Source organism: Vanessa cardui, chromosome 29, assembly GCF_905220365.1.
Source record: "Vanessa cardui chromosome 29, ilVanCard2.1, whole genome shotgun sequence".
NCBI lineage: Eukaryota > Metazoa > Arthropoda > Insecta > Lepidoptera > Nymphalidae > Vanessa > Vanessa cardui.
Window position 1 is genome coordinate 3093312 of NC_061151.1, and position 18722 is coordinate 3112033.

An 18722-nucleotide genomic window follows, 5' to 3' on the forward strand; every position below is an offset into this window, starting at 1 on the left:
AGTAAATACTGGATTTCTTGCTGGTTCTTCTCGGTAGAATCTACTTTCAGAACTGGTAGTAGCTTCACTTACTATAGTTGTTAAACAACGATTTAAAAGTGCTTGTAAAAGCCTATTTCAATAACTTATATTTTGGTTTTTATAAATAAGTACCTACAAAATATCAGTTACCTACAATGCGAAAGTAACTCTTTCTGTTTGTCGCTCTTTTACGATCAAACCGCTGAACCGAATTTGATGAAGTTTGGTATGAAGCAAACATTAACTCCAAAAAAGGACATAGGCTACTTTCTTGCCTAACACATGACAACCAACACCCTAAAATCTGAACAAAGCCGCGAGCGACTACTAATAATGAATAATCCAAAATACAACAACAACAACAACAGCCTGTAAATTCCCAAAGCTGAGCTAAAGGCCTCCTCTCGAGGAGAAGGTTTTTGGAACATATTCCACCACGCTGTTCCAATGCGGGTTGGTGGAATGCACATGTGGCAGAATTTCTATGAAATTTGTCACATGCGGGTTTCCTCACGATGTTTTCCTTCATCGCTGAGCACGAGATGAATTATAAAGACAAATTAAGCACATGAAACAGCGGTGCTTGCCTGGGTTTGAACCCGCAATCATCGGTTAAGATGAACGCGTTCAAACCACTGGGCCATCTCGACAAAATACTAAGTTTGTATTTATTAATGATTTTGTCTTGCAGATCACCATGTCTTCCGAGGGCTTCTCTTCAGAGGAACTGGACGCGATGCCAGACCGAATATCTGATACTTTCAAGGGGCTGACTCTGCTCGTTACTGGTGGTACTGGTTTCATGGGGAAGGTGCTGGTAGAGAAACTTCTAAGGTATGGCATTTTTTTTATGGTATAGGTTGACGGACGAGCATATGGGCCACCTGATGGTAAGTGGTCACCATCACCCATAGACATTGATGCTGTAAGAAATATTAACTATTCCTTAGATCGTCAATGTGCCACCAACCTTGGGAACTAAGATGTTATATTCCTTGTTCCTGTAGTTACATTGGCTCACTCACCCTTCAAACCGGAACACAACAATACTGAGTACCTACTGTTATTTGGCGGTAGAATAACTGGTGAGTGGGTGGTACATAGGTACTGGATAGCCAGATCGGCTTGCACAAAGCCCTACCACCAAGAAAGGCATATTCCTATCACTACATATTATAAAACAAAGTTCCCCGGCCGCTTTTGTCTGTATAATCACGATAAACTCTAAAACAGCTGAACGGATTTTCATGCGGTTTTCACCAATAGATAGAGGGATTCATAAGAAAAGTTTAGGTGTATAATTTATTAAGGTTTTTGTGTAAATAAGTTGAAATAGAACGACAATTGTTAAACAAGTCGGAAAAACAACAAAAAATACCTATATAAATAAAAGGTTAAAATGTAAAAAAATAATTTTAAGCCGGGACGAGCCGCTAGTATCCTGGGAATCCCCCCCAGATGATGGAGACCGACCGTCACTGTAGCGTGCGTAAGCGATCCCGTGGCGCCCGTCGAAAGACGGAGAGGGTACCGCTGGTTTTTTAGTGGGTAAACCCGGCGTACCTGGGAATCGCAGCCCCCCCCACTTTCCATCACGTGGGGGAAGCACGTAATGCGTTCCAGCGAGAAAAAACAAAAGGGACGGGCCGCTAGTTTAAAATATGAGCAACAATTATTTATCAGTGGTTAGAATACGTGAATCTATAGAAATTAATACTTACAGAGTTAACGATACCATATATATATATAGTTTTTTTTATGGTATAGGTTGGTGGACTAGCATACGAGCCACCTGATGGTAAGTGATCACCATCACCCATAGACAACGACGCTGTAAGAAATATTAACTATTCCTTTCATCGTCAATGTGCCACCAACCTTGGGAACTTAGATGTTATGTCCCTTGTGCCTGTAGTTACACTGGCTCACTCACCCTTCAGACCGGAACACAACAATACTGAGTACTGTTATTTGACGTTAGAATAACTGATGATTGGGTGGTACCTACCCAGACGGGCTTACACAAAGACCTACCACCAAGTGTAAAATTAGTATTAATGATTTTGTACTTCAACTATAAACGTCGCAAAAAAGGAAGTTGAATTATCATTCCTAAAATCCTCAATCTAGTAGATACTTAATCATTATTTCTATTTCAACTGGTTAAAAATTATAGTAATTATATTAGTTATTCGTTGGAGATAACCATCTCTTATTATCTTGTAATATTTTAAAAATAAAACAAATGATAACTTTGTTAATTTTATTATTATTTGAATGTTAAACAAAGAACTATTTGTACCAAAAAAAAACCGTGGTAATTTTAATGTTACTTCTGATCTTTCGGATTAGACAATTGTTCTGATGAATGCAAACCGGTTTTTTCTGGTAAAAAGCGGATTTGAAAAGATCTATTTATAGTCTTAAGTTCAGTGAAACATTATGTTTCGCTACATGAGCTATGCATGATAATTTGACAGTGGGAAAAATAAAGTGTCATTTATTCTTATCAGTATATATTATGAGTTTAAAAATTTCAATAGAAATGCATTTTTTAAACGTTTGTCACATGACACAAAACGCTCCTGATTGGCCGGGTTTATGATGAAGTCACTTGCTTGTTAACCTTGTTTGCCTATTATATGTACCACAGATTAAAATACAGGCAAGTGACGTTACCAACGTTGCAGCGCCATATTGTCCAAGTAGCGTTTTTGTGCGCTATTTAAATATGGAATTTTTAATTTGACATTTTTCGGCAAAAATGTACTAGAAATTTAAAATACTTTTACTGGGTTCCTTAACCTCTACTAAATAATATAAGATTGATTTAAAAGTGCAGACAATTAGCCAATTATATAATTTCCGATTTATTAATATGTTTGTTTGCTAAGAATATTGGTCTGAACCAGTTCATACCGGTTAAATCCGGTATTGCTAAACTAAAAGGAGTAAAGATTGTTGTGCTTCATTTTACAGAAAATGTCCGGATATTGGAAAGATAATGCTGTTAGTTCGTCCGAAGAAAGGGAAGTTGCCGAAACAGAGATTGGAAGAAATGCTCAACGACGCGGTGAGTTGCTTTATGTCATATAGAAAATAAAGATAAATAACATTTGAAAATTTATCTTTTATTAATTGATTGGGTTTTATGACTTATTTCCAATAAAATTATTGTCCGTAAATTACTGCGCCTTACAGTAAGGCTAAGTTGGCACCAAAGATAATTATATATATTATGTGTTTTCTCATTATATATGTATGTATTATTTTTACTACTTTATTATATTTGTATTATAGTACACCTCTACCCAAAATTTATTTGTTATAATGTCCTATGCCAACCGGTTGCCTGGAAAAGACCGCTCTTCTAGCGGTAAGGCCGCCGATTGTAGACTATAACATTGTTTTTTTTCTGTTTTAAAATTTTATGTACTTTCCTTGGTGTACAATAAGGTATATTTCATTCATTCATTCATCATTGACGTACTTATTTAAAAATAATGAATGGTAGGTTTCATGTGTGTGTATTTCTACCTTAACATATATCTTGTATGACGCACATATATTAAACATTCTTCTAGTCTATACACTCCAGGGCTAGAAGAATATATCTATGTAGGAAATAATTCAGGGCCTCCTAACTGCTGCGACAGGGCTCCGGCACAGAATAATCGTAACGAGGAGCGCCTTGTTGATGTTTATTGTCATTTGGCACAAGAAGTTGAACTCTGAGGCATTAAATAGTATTTAAATAAAACTAATTATAACGGATGAATCGCGTATATTAATTATTTTTAAATATCGTCGGGATGTTTAAAAATAATTAATATACGCGATTCATCCGTTATAATTAGTTTTATTTAAATGTGTAATAATCGCGAAAATTTAAGACAACATTACATTAAATAGTAGTTAAAAGAAACTATGTTTCTTAGCCGTTTCTCGATAGAATCTACTTTTCGATCTTGACATTTAATTCAACACTAATAGTTATTATAGTTTTCAAATTAATGTTTCTTAATGTTATATTAAAACGTACCACAAAGTATATACATAAGTATTCGCGCTAAGCACATATAAGGGAGCTGAGGGGATAAGAGGGGGTATGACGTCATAAGAAAGCGTGACGTCAGCTGTTTGTCGTCCATTAGGGGAGGCCAAGCGGTATTGCCGTCACAGAAAGCAATTAATTTTATTTGGCCTACGAACCTATGCCTAAGAGATCTGCTGCCATACAACTAGTTACTATACTATATACATATATCCATATATACAATATTAATATGATAAATTAGAAAGTAATACTGTCTGTCTATTTCTTTATCTTGTTCAAACTAGTGTACTGAATTCAATGAAATTAGTAAGGATCAAACTTGAACTCCAAGGACATAGGTTACTTTTTTGCTTAACACATGACAACCAACCCCTAAATCACGTGCGAAGTTGCGGGTAACAACTAGTTTCATATAAAGCAAGCTTGAACCAAAACGAATAGGGTACTTATTATATCTAACACTCGATAACAAATTCCTAAACTCAAGTGAAGCAGCGTGCTACAACTAGTGTAACAAATACACTTGCAAAACACATGTTTGTATTAAAAGTATGACACGACGGTACTTCCACCATCTCACTGGATATGTCATCATACGTAACGCAAATGGCGCGTGCGTTTTCGTCATAAAATTAAGTAATATTCGTATACAAAAGGCATTTACGAGGAAAACGTTAATAGCAAAAAAGCTGAAGCAACTTTTTTTTTATGGTATGGTTGTCGGACGACATGAGCCACCTGACGGTAAGTGATCACCATCACCCATAGACGCTGTAAGAAATATTAACCATTCCTTACATCGTCAATGTGCCACCAACCTTGGGAACTAAGATGTCATGTCCCTTGTGCCTGTAGTTACACTCTCACTCTCCCTTCAAACCGGAACACAACAATACTGAGTACTGTTATTTGGCGGTAGAATAACTGATGAGTGGGCCTCTAACCTACCCATACGGGCTTGCACAAAGCCCTACCACCAAGTGGTAACAAATTATTTTAACTATAAATAGATGTCACCATGTAATGTTTAGTTTGAAGCCTAAATAGTTAGGTTAGACGACCTCCGTGGTCGAGTAGTGTGTACACCGGTTTTCATGGGTACGCCACTCCGAGGTCCCGGGTTGATGTAGAAAAAGTTCATTAATTTTCTATGTTATCTTGGGTCTGGGTATTTGTGGTGCCGTCGTTACTTCTGATTTTCCATAACACAAGTGCTTCAGCGACGTACATTGAGATCAGAAATGTATGTGATGTTGTTCAATATATATATTAAATAGTACATTGGTTTAAATGTCGCCTAAAAATTAAAAATAGTGGGTTTGGTTCTCATTGATGTGTAAGTTAAGAGATAATAGAATTTCCCTTTGAAGTTTGATGTCGCTTTCCATCAAGCTGTTCCAATACCACGTTCCATTTAGCAATAATGACCTAGAGGAAATCACCACTGAATATTCATTTGCTTAATTTGTGTTTATAATTCGTCTCGTGCTCCGCTGTGAAGGAAAAATATCGTGAGGATACCTGCATAAGTTTCATAGAAATTCTGCCATGTTTGTATTCCACCAACCCACATAGGAACAGTGTCGTGGAATATGTTCTGAACCTTCTCAAAGGGAGGGGAGGCCTTAGCCCAGCTGTGGGAAATTTATAGGCTGTTGTTGTTGTTGACTTAGAAGACGCAGAAGTAAGAAGGGCTAATTCTTTTTGAAGGAAATGACGAAGGTTTCGTATCTGTATAAGACAGACAAACCACATCCCAAAAACGCGAGCAAAGCCACTGGCAAAAATAGTTATTAATAAGTTTGGTTCATACATATTTCAAACAGTATTTAATAATGAAAAAAAGAAAAACGAACGTTTGTGAAATTATATACATTTAGTTGCTGGTATTATCCGTAACACAAAAACAAACCAGCATTTATGATATGTAATATCATTATTTATTCGCTATAGTAAAAAATATTTTGAACGCAGTACAAGTCGTACTAAGTATGCGCTTGCGCACTTGTCATGACGAAATTTGCACCATTCCCGGCTTAGGCTATGTCGACATATAAAGTGCTTGCACACTAACGATTTGTAAGAGTTTATAACATATATATAAGTAAAATTATATATTAACTATAATATACTACTCGTTATGTCAATCATATTATTATGTTTTTGATTTATATATTAAATATCTTCAACAATAGATCAAGAATAGATATATGTGTATACATATGTACTCTTATCGGTAGGTACAAAACACTACTTACATAAGGTATAACATGTTTTGATATGTATATGTTCTTTCAAGTATAGGAGATTGTAAAAATTTACTGAACCAAATTTGAACAAAACAAAAAACTTCACTATAATTTAGAAAGAATTGGAACCCACTGCCTGTTCATATAACTTTATTTAATTCTCGTAATTAATGACCTGCTTTAAATGGTTAATAAACAAAAATTTTAACAAAAATAAACCGACTTCAAACAAAACACTACTTTAAAACATATTATTATGCACTAAAAGTAAATAATATTGTGTGTTCTTTTAAAACGTAATAATGAACTGACTTTTTCTACTCATTAATATGTAGGTGTATACGAGCATGTAGGTATGAGTTATGAACTTATATAAGATTAGCGATCCACCTCAGCTTCAAACGGATGCAATGTTAATTCTTGGTGGTACTACTGGTTTTACTTGGTGGTAGGGATTTGTGCAAGCCCGCCTGGGTGGGTACCACCCACTCACCAGTTATTCTACCGCCAAATAACAGTACTCGGTATTGTTGTGTTCCGGTTTGAAGGGTGAGTGAGCCAGTGTAACTAAAAGCACAAGGGACATAATATCTTAGTTCCCAAGGTTGGTGGCACATTGGCGATGTAAGGAATAGTTAATATTTCTTACAGCGTCATTATCTATGGGTGATGATAACCACTTACCATCAGGTGGCCCTTATGCTCGTCCGCCAACATATACCATAAAAAAAACTAATTATACAACGGAATATTTCTTGTTTCTTTACTATATTGTCCATGTATTATTATATACAAAAACATTCCCCTCGAATCACTCTATCTATTAAAAAAACCTCATCAAAATCCGTTGCTTAATTTTAAAGATCTATCATACAAACAGACAGCGGTAAGCGACTTTGTTTTATACTATGTAATAAAGATAAGTAGGTTTAAATCTAACTCAACACATATCAATGAATAAAAACAAAGAAAATATTTGTTAGAGTTCTCCTAAGTAAATTGAAATGAGTAATATTAGACTACTTAAAAGTCGATTTACGATTATATAATGTTAACTTTGGTAGTGATAGATAGGGCTTTGTGCAAGCCAGTCTGGGTAGGTACCACCCACTCGTCAGTTATTCTACCGCCAAATAACAGTACTCCGTATTGTTGTGTTCCGGTTTGAAGGGTTAATGAGCCAGTGTAACTACAGGCACAAGGGACATAACATCTTAGTTCCCAAGGTTGGTGGCACATTGGCGATGTAAGGAATAGTTAATATTTCTTACAGCGTCGGTGTGGTGATGGTGATCACTTACCATCAGGTGGCCCATATGCTAGTCCGCCAACCTATAACATAAAAAAAAAATTAGTTAATATTATTGTTAGTTTTGGAGCCGTATCGTACTTATACATTTCGAAAAAATATTTTAGCAAATAATAAAATTAGAATGCTTTAAATCAAGCATATTTATTTAAACCAGCAATCTTTATTTAAAATTCACGGATTCTATCCGCATATCAGGACATCCTTACTAATATAACATAACATACTAGTTGTAACCTAAGTTACTCCATATTAGATTAGCTATCTGTCAGTGAAAGTCCCTTCAAAATCGGCTTAGCCGTTCCTGAAATTAGCCGAAACAAACAAAAATAAAAATTAATGTTATTTTGGAATATGTACTGCTTTCTACTATTTAGTAATAAGCGGTTACTTTATTACTACAAACAGACACTCCAATTTTATTATATGTATAGATTATAAAGACGAAAGTTTATATGTATGTACATTTGTTACTCTCGCACGCAATAACTACTGAATGGATTTTAAACTAACAGTTTTGAATTGCCGAACGCCCTTGTATAATATATATCTTTTACTAAGCCGAATGCAATCTCTTTTCTATTTAGGTCAAACTTTTGTTCGCCTTCTATTAACATATTTGATGTTTAATTAATTTGTACTTACTGTTCTGTAATAGCCCAGTAGATTAGATGATTTGACTTTTAACAATACATACATTTATAGATTATGTAAGCATATATATTAATAGATAAATACATATATGACATACAAAATGACAGATAAAAAAGGAGTGGGAATTAATATTTGTGTAATTTTCGTATAAAGATATAATAATATTATCATTTATAATTATGATTGTTGAAAAAAATGCGTCTGGTTTAGAGGTCAGAAGGTCTGTAATTTTTTGTAAATTTTATGTCAGGCTCTGAGTTAAAATGCGAATAGCCATGTTTAATTATAAGTGGTGATAAAATAATTAGTTCCTAAAGTTGGTGGTGCATTGGTGATGTGAGAGATTATATTTGCTGTGGTATGTGGTAACCACTTACCATCATACACCACAGTCTTTCGAATCGACAGTTAAGAAATAAAAATGTTTTTATTAATTTGTATTAATACGATTTCCAGCTCTTCGAGAAACTCCGTACGATGCGTGGTGGTATCGAACCACTGTTGGAGAAATTACAGATCATCAGTGGTGATGCATCAGCGCCAGACCTGGCGATCAGTCAAGATGACAGGGAAACCATAATAGATAATGTGAACATCATCATTCATGCTGCAGCCACCATCAGGTAAAGTACATGCTTTTACATCCTTCTGGAAGAAAGCCTGGTAAATACTAGGTTAATAGGGCACGTTATTTTGCCAAAAATCTGTGTGCAAACACAAGTCAACCAGTCAGTCGAAAGCATAATGATTCGATACTGGTCCAAAGGGCTGTTGTCATCCTCATTCCTAGCACAAGTTTTAAGCTTACTTCGAGGGGTAAGTAGACCCAATATTGTGGCAAAACTGGGCTTATGTGACTTCTGAAGCACGACACATGAATGTAGTAATCTATACCAATTTGTAAATTCTGGGCTGCTACTGATATTTTGATGGCAAAATTTTTAGTGGCCTGGAAACTGGTTTTAGCTCTCAGGATCTGATGTCGTGATAAACCATCGATACGGTGATCAGTGATCCAGAGATCCAGCAGCTGGTTAAAGACTTCCTGATGATTTGATAAGACGCTACTCCGATGAGATAAATGCAAATTTACCATATTTCCAATTGTTTCAGTTAAATTGTCTGAAGAAAAAATTCAAATTTAGAATTCAATTCATCAGAAAATTACCCAATTGTCAAATTCAAAATCCCACCTTCAAGGATGCTGTCCATAGTTAATATAAACTTGATAATATGTATTCTAGATTCGATGAGGAGTTAAAGAAGGCAGTGCTGCTCAACGTCCGAGGAACGAAGCTGGTACTCCAACTAGCCAGGCAGTGTAAACATCTTCAAGTAAGTTTATTTCGGCTAAGCTTCAAATTAAAAAAAAATATTGTCAGAATCATTTTTCAACGACGAAGCATTACCAAGACTTATTAATTAATAAAAACCTACCACTGGTCAACAGAGGTTATCAAGCCTTTGAAGAACCGAGAAAATAAACTAATTGGAATTTTCTTTTTAGTTAACTATTTATAAAAAAAAGTACTCCAGAATTAATGAGAAACTATTCTAGGTAGAGTGTATATTCTGAACTGGAGGTAGTTTTAATATTCAATGTAATCCTGTAAAATACATACAAGAGCCTATTTGAAAATAAATTATACTTTATAGAAAAAGCCTTATTTACAATTAAATTGGCAAAGTTAAAAAAAAACATGTGCGTTGATCATAATTGTAAATTAATTATAATGTATCATTCTGCTAGCTCTTCATTCACATTTCAACGGCGTACTGCCATTTGCACGAGAAGCTTCTAGAAGAGAGACCGTACCCCCCACCAGCAGATCCTCACAAGATCATCGAAGCCGTGGAGTGGATGGATGAAGAAACAATTGCTACCATTACACCTAAGTATGCAATATTATGTTAACATACATACTAATATTATACATGCGAAAGGAGTCGAGATGGCCCAGTGGTTAGAACGCGTGCATCTTAACCGATGATTGCGGATTCAAATCCAGGCAAGGACCGCTGATTCATGTGCTTAATTTGTCTTTATAATTCATCTCGTGCTCAGCGGTGAAGGAAAACATCGTGAGGAAACCTTCATTTCATAGAAATACTGCCACATGTGTATTCCACCAATCCGCATAGGAACAGCGTAGTGGAATATGTTCCAAACCTTCTCCTCGAAGGGAGAGGAGGCCTTTAGCCCAGCAGTGGGAATTTACAGGCTGTTGTTGTTGTTGTTATACTTGCGAAAATGTCTGTCTGTCTTTTACAGTTTTACAAGAAAACTGCTGAAACGAATTTGATTAAATTTGACCCAAATGATTCTTTATTCTTATCATATGAGATTTTAGGGGAGAACAAGACCTTTAAGAAACATTAAATCATAACTTTGCTATTATATTGTCATAGTAAGTATATATTCCGCTGCTGGTCGCAAGGAAAGGCAAAAAAGTTGCCTATGCTTCCTTACAGTGCAAGCTTCATAGCAAATCTCATCAAATTCGATATAGTATTTTGGTCATGGAACAGAACATATAAACAGACACTTAGGTGTCTGTGTCTGTTTATCTGGTACAGACATACAAACAGACTTTCGAATTTATAATATTAGATTTTTATTATAAATTTGTCTGTACAGGTTGTTAAGTAAGCTGCCTAACTCCTATGCATTCACGAAAGCTCTGGGCGAGGCTTTAGCTGTTGAGGCGATGGAACACATACCTGTTATCATCCTGAGACCTTCGATTGGTAAGAATGTAAACTTATTTTTAACTGTTCAGTTAGTATTGTTACACCACTTTGTCTAAGGACCCTGACCCATGGGGTCAGAATTAGATGACACGGTAGCCCAGGCTATTGGGGAGGAACAGCCCCGTTAGGGAACCCTCCCTACCCGTTACCCAACCTCGAGACCCCCACCCGGCTCGCCCTAAGGGAGTGCAGGAAAAACCCTCATCATACTATTGTTTTATTTGTGTAGGCCAATAAAACTCTTGAATTCTTATAATCTTAAAATGGATTATAAATGTCAATTTATTTAATTTAGCAGTTCTTCAAATAAATTATGTGAACTCAGTTTAGTCTTATGAGGTGAGATATTAACCAAATCAGGGCCCCTAGTTAGAGCGAATTTCGGGGCCTCATCATTATCAAAAATATATTTTTCCTATCAGAAAGCAACTTTATTTAATCACTTTTTAACTATATAAAGAAAATATGACATCATTTTCATTAGATTGGAAAGAAATTGTATTCTACTATATATTTGGTCAGCCTAGCCCCCAGCTGATAAGGGGCCTCTTATTATTTACCTACAATATTAAATGCATAGTTGTTAATGAAATATTATTTTATATAATATATTATATGTTTTAGTGATACCCATATGGCAAGAACCGGTACCTGGTTGGACTGACAATATCAACGGACCCACGGGTCTACTTATAGGTATGTAACATATATATGTAAAATATTTATATGTTTGACGACCTTCGTGGTCGAGTAGTGTGTACTGGTTGTCTTGGGTACGCCACTCCGAGGTCCCGGGTTCAATTCGACCGAGTCGATGTAGAAAAAGTAATTTTAATTTTCTATGTTGTCTTGGATCTGGGTGTTTGTGGTGCCGTCGTTACTTCTGATTTTATATATATTTTTTATTTTATTGTATAGGTTGGCGGACGAGCATATGGGCCACCTGATGGAAACTGGTCACCATCACCCATAGACAATGACGCAGTAAGAAATATTAACTATTCGTCAATGTGCCATCAACCTTGGGAACTACGATGTTATGTCCCTTGTGTCTGTAGTTACACTGGCTCACTCTTCAAACCGTAACACAACAATACTGAGTACTGTTATTTAGCGGTAGAATAACTGATGAGTGGGTGGTACCTACCCAGACGCGCTTGCACAAAGCCCTACCACCAACTATAAACACCATAACCATATCACAAGTGCTTTAGCTTACATTGGCATCAGAGTAATGTATGTGATGTTGTCCAATGATTAATATTTATTCATTATGTGTTAAAAAACTAATCATTACACAAAAAGTGGCAAGGTATATAGGCATGTATTATAACCTGTAATTTCACAGTTATTTTTACTTATGGGATGGGGATTTCATAGTGTTAAATTTCAACGTCTAATAGTTATGTTATGTTTCAGGCGCCGGAAAAGGAGTCATCAGATCTATGTACTGTAAAGGGAATAGTTACGCTGATTATTTACCAGTTGACGTTTTCATAAACGGTATTATGATTTGCGCTTGGAACTACATCAAAAATGGGTGAGTATTTGGTTTAAGACATTTTTCCGTTTTCTAATTTAGATGAGATCAGAGCCGAGTTGGACCAGTGCTTAGAACGCATGCATCTTAACCGATGATTGCGGGTTTAAGCCCTGGCAAGCACCACTATATATATATGTGCTTAATTTGTGTTTATAATTCATCTCGTGCTCGGCGGTGAAGGAAAACATCGTGAAGAAACCTGCATGTGCCTAATTTCATCGAAATTCTGCCATATGTGCATTCCACCAACCCGCATTGGAACAGCGTGGTGGAATATGTTCCAAAACCCTCTCCTAAATGACAGAGGTGGCCTTATCTCAGCAGTGGGAAATGTACAGGCTGTTACTTTACTTTTACTTAAGCACCACTGAATTTCTATGTACTATTTTCTTTACAATTCTTCTCGTGCTGAGGAAGGAGGAAAACGTCGTAAGGCAATCTGCATGAATGTAATTTTTTCGAAATTCTGACCCCAACCGCATTGAAGCAGCGTGGTGGAATATGCTTCAGACCTATACCATGGCATTTAGTTTTCAATAAAAGTTTATTGAAAACTAACTGCCATTTTATTCCTGCTCAATACGGGGTCTCTTTGACCACGTACCAGAGTAATAAAATGAAATTCCATCACATCACATCGTTTTTGTTTCTCAAACGTTACGGGGTCTTGTAAGCCCCGTAACTGTATTATGATAGTTTTCACACGGGGTCTTAAACGCCCCATACTGATGTTCTGATGTTTTAATTTCCTGTTTAAAGCGATACGAAGTCGAATGTCGTCAACTTCACATCATCAGCTGAGATTAAAGTGACGTGGATTGAAATGATAGATGCCGGCCGTGAAATCATCATGAACAGAGTGCCACTCAACGGTGTCGTATGGTAAGTGACTATGTTCTTTTAAGGACCAGATGAAATACACTTTATTCGATTGGGCTAACTGACTAGGTAGATTCCACCGAGAAAAACACAGTACAATGTTTGATTGAGATGTTAAACATATTTGTACATATTTCTTATATAATATATCATGTCTGAAAGTCAACAAGTATGTACAAATATAGTTTCTACTTATAATAAAATATCGCAGATATATTTAACTCTGCCGTTTTATACATCGAAGTCATTTGTAAAAAATACATTGGTACAGAAGCGTCGAGTTTGTACCTGTTGACTTCCAAGCATGATATATTAATTTAAATAATTGTATTTAACTAACATGACTTTGTATTTTTTTAAATGTTGATAAAGAGTAACTACTGAGTTTCTTGCCGGTTCTCCTCGGTAGAATCTACTTTCCGAACCGGTGGTAGCTTCACTTAATTGTAGAATGACTGTGATTTGTGAAAGCCTACTTGAATAAAGTTTATATTGATTTTTTGGTAAAAAAGCGTGTGATTATTACTTGTTAACTTCCAGGCAGGATATATTTCATGTCCATATAATTGTATTTAACTAGCATCATTGTATTTTTAAATGTTGATAAAGTCTCTTTTGTATTTTTAGTGTACAATGAAGTATTAAAATAAGCATTAATTGTAAGATTTAGACATAAAAATTTTACTATTATGAAATATCAACGGTGAGAATTCGTTGAATTATTTTTTTTGGAATATATATTACAGGTATCCTGGGGGATCAATGAAACATTCCAGGCTTTACCACAACATATGCGCCCTGTTCTTCCACTGGATTCCAGCTCTCCTTATCGACACGCTGCTGTTCTGTCTCGGTTATAAGCCAGTGTAAGTACTTTTATTTATTTATTTAGACACACTAACATCATCATATATACAGCATTCACAATAAAACCTTAAACATCTAAGTCTTAAATACTAATATGTATGCCACATAGAGGCGTGTACAACATGCAAAAAAATCTATGTTGTATACAGATCTACATTTATAATTTGAATTTTTAAAAATTTTACAAAAAGTTATATAATAGACTATAGGGAGAAACACTTATTTTACACATTTAATTAGGAATATTTACTATCAAAAGTGCACGAAACTGGCTAAGTCCAAGGGAGAAAATATCTCTAGGTTCGTTTGTGAGCCATGTATTAAATGTGCTACACATGCGAGGTATCGGCGATCATTTACCAAAAACAGTGGTACGAAAGGTATACTAATATATATAGTAAAATTGCAAACACTGTTAGATTATAATCTATCTCCAGCAATTGTAAACTATCGAGAGATCGTGAACGTTTATTTAACTTACAATCAATCATTACCAATTTAGATAGTTCATAATGTTTCGGTTAGGTTAGGTTAGAATTTTTATAATTGTAATAGAAATTTACTTAGATAGATTGTAATCCAACGAATATTATACGTTAAATTGAATGCAGTATTACGGTTCACAATCTCGCGAGATAGATTATTATCTAACAGTATTCACAATTTTACAGTGACATATATACTTTTACATACTACTAATTATATTTACTACTATTAGATTTACGTATTGTTGTTACAAATTTACATATGGAGATATATTTCGTAAAATTTGACATGCACACAATATTAACAAAATTCAACGCATTAATTTTAAATATTTTATGCTCATTTCTAATATTATGGTATGTCTTATTGGTTTTATTAATTATTATCCCACTAATATTACAAATGCGAAAGTTTGCGAGTTTCGGTGTATATATGTTTGTTATTCTTTCACGAAAAAACTCTTGAACGGATTTGTGGTGAGACTACCTGTAAATAATAGAACATTTGCCGAGATCATTTTGACATTTTTATTCTATATTTTCGATATGATATTAAATCTACTGTGGTTATCCTACTGAAAATAATAAAAGAAAATTAAACTATTAATATAAATAATGTTTGTTTAAAGTTAGTTTAAGTATGTTATAATTTCAAAGTCATTGGTAATTTCTTTTCTAAACGCAAAAAAGTGATGATATCTTAATTAATCCATACCCAAAAACTATAATAAGAGATTCTTAAAGACTTTAACAGTTTAAGTTGTAATTTCGTTTCAGGCTAATGCGCGTCCACCGCCGTATAAGCAAAGGCTTCGACGTGTTCGAGTATTACACGAACAACCAGTGGGACTTCAAATCGGACATCGCGCAGGCTGTCCGGAAAGTTCTCAACCCAAGGGAGCGGCGGGATTACAAAATTGATGCTATCGGTAAGTTTCCGATATCTTGCCTTTGACTTCGAATAAGAATGACTTTAGTTGAGACAACGTAAAAAAACACAAGTACTTTTTATTTTTAACACGCTTTTATTAGCTTCACTTGTATAGTACGACTCAACTTTGATGTAGCGTCGGCAAAATTCGTAAAACCGATCACATCCGAATTGAGTACGCTATCCCAAATTATCAATATCTGTTTCTTATGTGAATATGATCTTTGCACAAACGTAATAACTTGTAATATCTTATGTATGATATTCGTCAATTTGATACGTCGGTTTACATGCACTTGCTTTGAATGCTTTAATTGAACTGACGCGAGAATTTATAGCGACGAATAGCGTCGAATGACGCGACAGGGAGCTATTTTCTATTGCGTCAGTAATTGGTTTTATTGAATTTCAAAAAAACAATGGTCACGTGACTTAAATCCAATATGGCGGATGTCGAAGATGGCGGATCGGCTATTTGAAATGCATCCATGATATGGGTATTAAATGAAATGGTTTGCTGAAAGGGATACGAAAAAAAATTATCACGTGACCTGGATTTTTGTACAAAACGCTCCATTTGAAATTTTTAGTGTGTGCTGAAAGCGTGTTTTTTAAACTATTTAATAATTACTTTATTAAAATGAAGACTGCTTTGACCTTTAGTAATAGTACTTTTGTATAATAGAGACAGCGATTTCTTAATTTGTTTTGCGTTTACATTGCAAACGCTGGTTGAATTAAATGAGATAAATTAAATTAATATCCTACAATACTGTCAATTATAGTCCATTTATAAATATTCATTTTATTTCATAGTTAGTATTGTAAAATCATAAATGATTGTTAATATCCCTACAAATTTATTTACCTAGTTGTAATACCAAGAGGCAACTTGCCACAATTCACAATGAGATGTATATTTGTAACCATTGGAACAGCGTGGTGGAATATGTTTCAAACCTTCTACTCAAAGGGAGAGGAGGCCTTTAGCCCAGCAGTGGGAATTTACAGGCTGTTGTTGTGTATATTTGTTAATGATTTTGCTATCTCTATCTCTATCAAAATGTTTGTCTGTGTGTTTGTTTTCACATTAATCTTGATTTATGTTTCAGGTTTAGATATTTCCAAGTATTTCGAAGATTGCATCAGGGCTGCTAGGATATTTATCCTTAAGGAATATGACGACACGCTACCCGCCGCGCGGCGTCATATGAATGTGTTAGTATACTATATATGAATAAGGCTTTTAAGGACTTTTACACATACATACATTTATAGAAGGGTTTTCGAGAAAGACTTGTTGGTAAGGCTTTGTTCAAACCCGTTTGTGTAGGTCACATCCTCTCATTAGAAGTTCTATCACCAAATAGCTATACCGATTGTTGTGTTATGGTTTGATGAGTGACCCAGTGGAATTTAAGGTACAAGAAACTATATCATGGTTAAAAAGGTTTGTAACAAAAATTCAATAGTGCCTTTAAACCTGAAATTTTAAGTTAATATTGTATGATAATAGTTTAGTGTGTTTGTCTGTCTGTTATATTTGTCTGCATGAAATCCAAGAAAGGACATGAGGTCCTTTTTTGAAACTGGTTCTTTAATTGTCCCTCGCAAAGCGGTGATCAAAGCTGCAGTAAAAACCATAACTTTACAAGCAACCAAACGAAATAAAAGAGCCAATATGGGCCAGTGGTTAGTACGCGTGCATCTTAACCGATGATTGCGGGGTCAAACCCAGGCAAGCACTACTGGATATTTATGTATTTAATATCCCGTGCTCAACGGTGAAGGAAAACATCGTGAGGAAATCTGCATGTTTCTAATATCATTGAAATTCTGCCACATGCGTATTCCTCAAACCCGCATTGGAACAGCGTGGTGGATTATGTTCCAAAATTTCTCAAAGGGAGACGAGGCCTTAGCCCAGCAGTGGGAAATTTACAGACTGTTGTTGTTGTTTGTTGTTGTATCTATCTCATCTCTATTTTCTCCTTACAGGATGTGGTTCGTTGACCTGGTGACGAGGTTTATATTCTGGGGTCTGATCCTCTACTGGTTCAGTGGCTGGATCTCAACTGTCTACACATTCCTCGTCGGCACCAGCGATATCACCACAAAAGTTATCGAGTGACACCATCACCACACCATACCACCACATACAGTATTATTATAGTCATTATAAACCCATCAGTTAAAATTTTTAATCAATACACGTCTCGTATTCATATAGACAAATTTTGTTGGAAGAAATAATTCGGGTTTTTTTCTCCTGGCTGACGATATATAACTCAAGTTATTTGGAAATAAAAATGTTTAGACTCAAATTCATAATATACTATTATCATTACATAGTATAAAACAAAGTCGCTTACCGCTGTATGTCCCTATGTATGCTTAGATCTTTAAAATTACGCAACGGATTTTGATGCGGTTTTTTTTAATAGATAGAGTGATTCGAGAAGGTTTTTGTATATAATACAGACAATATAGTAACACTGATAATTTTAGAAGTTTCTAATGTGATGTCGTAAATAAACAAATTCTGTAGTATATTTAGTATCAGTATTGCATCCGTGCGAAGCTAGGGCGGGTTAAGACATTTCTGTCGCGGCTCTTCGTCAGTGTGGGTGCAGCTTTACTTTGAAGTATTTAAAAGTAATGTTTTCATTTGCAATTCCTTTAAATTGTTATTAAATAAATTTGCTCACATTCGTTCTGTAATCGTGTATTTGTTATGGTTTTGGAATGTTATATTTATCTTTTGGATTGGTGAATTTAAACGGTATTTAAGTTACATTCTATACAATTCTGATGTTATAAATTTTAGATTATCTAATACAGTCGGGGTAAGAAAACGTTCGTCACCTTAAGATCTATTTTCGTGTGCTCAGTATGAGCGATAATCTGCTTTACCGATCGAGAATGACATATTGCGTCGCAATGATTCGATGTTTAGATTCAATAGGTACTAAGAGC

General features: G+C 35.1%; 1 protein-coding gene across 1 annotated transcript in view; it reads left to right on the forward strand.

Moving 5' to 3' along the window:
* LOC124542024 (fatty acyl-CoA reductase 1) overlaps positions 1–18521 on the forward strand; it is a 32852-nt gene extending 14331 nt beyond the window's left edge. Inside the window, exons 2-14 of the mRNA XM_047119981.1 lie at positions 713–855; positions 3001–3094; positions 8747–8913; positions 9535–9625; positions 10041–10186; positions 10929–11038; positions 11666–11737; positions 12461–12581; positions 13344–13466; positions 14210–14329; positions 15593–15744; positions 16859–16964; positions 17745–18521. Coding sequence (XP_046975937.1) covers positions 719–855; positions 3001–3094; positions 8747–8913; positions 9535–9625; positions 10041–10186; positions 10929–11038; positions 11666–11737; positions 12461–12581; positions 13344–13466; positions 14210–14329; positions 15593–15744; positions 16859–16964; positions 17745–17877 — 1572 coding nt within the window. The 5' untranslated portion in view covers positions 713–718 and the 3' untranslated portion in view covers positions 17878–18521. The remainder of the gene's footprint in view (positions 1–712; positions 856–3000; positions 3095–8746; positions 8914–9534; positions 9626–10040; positions 10187–10928; positions 11039–11665; positions 11738–12460; positions 12582–13343; positions 13467–14209; positions 14330–15592; positions 15745–16858; positions 16965–17744) is intronic.
* The last annotated feature ends 201 nt before the right edge of the window (positions 18522–18722 follow it).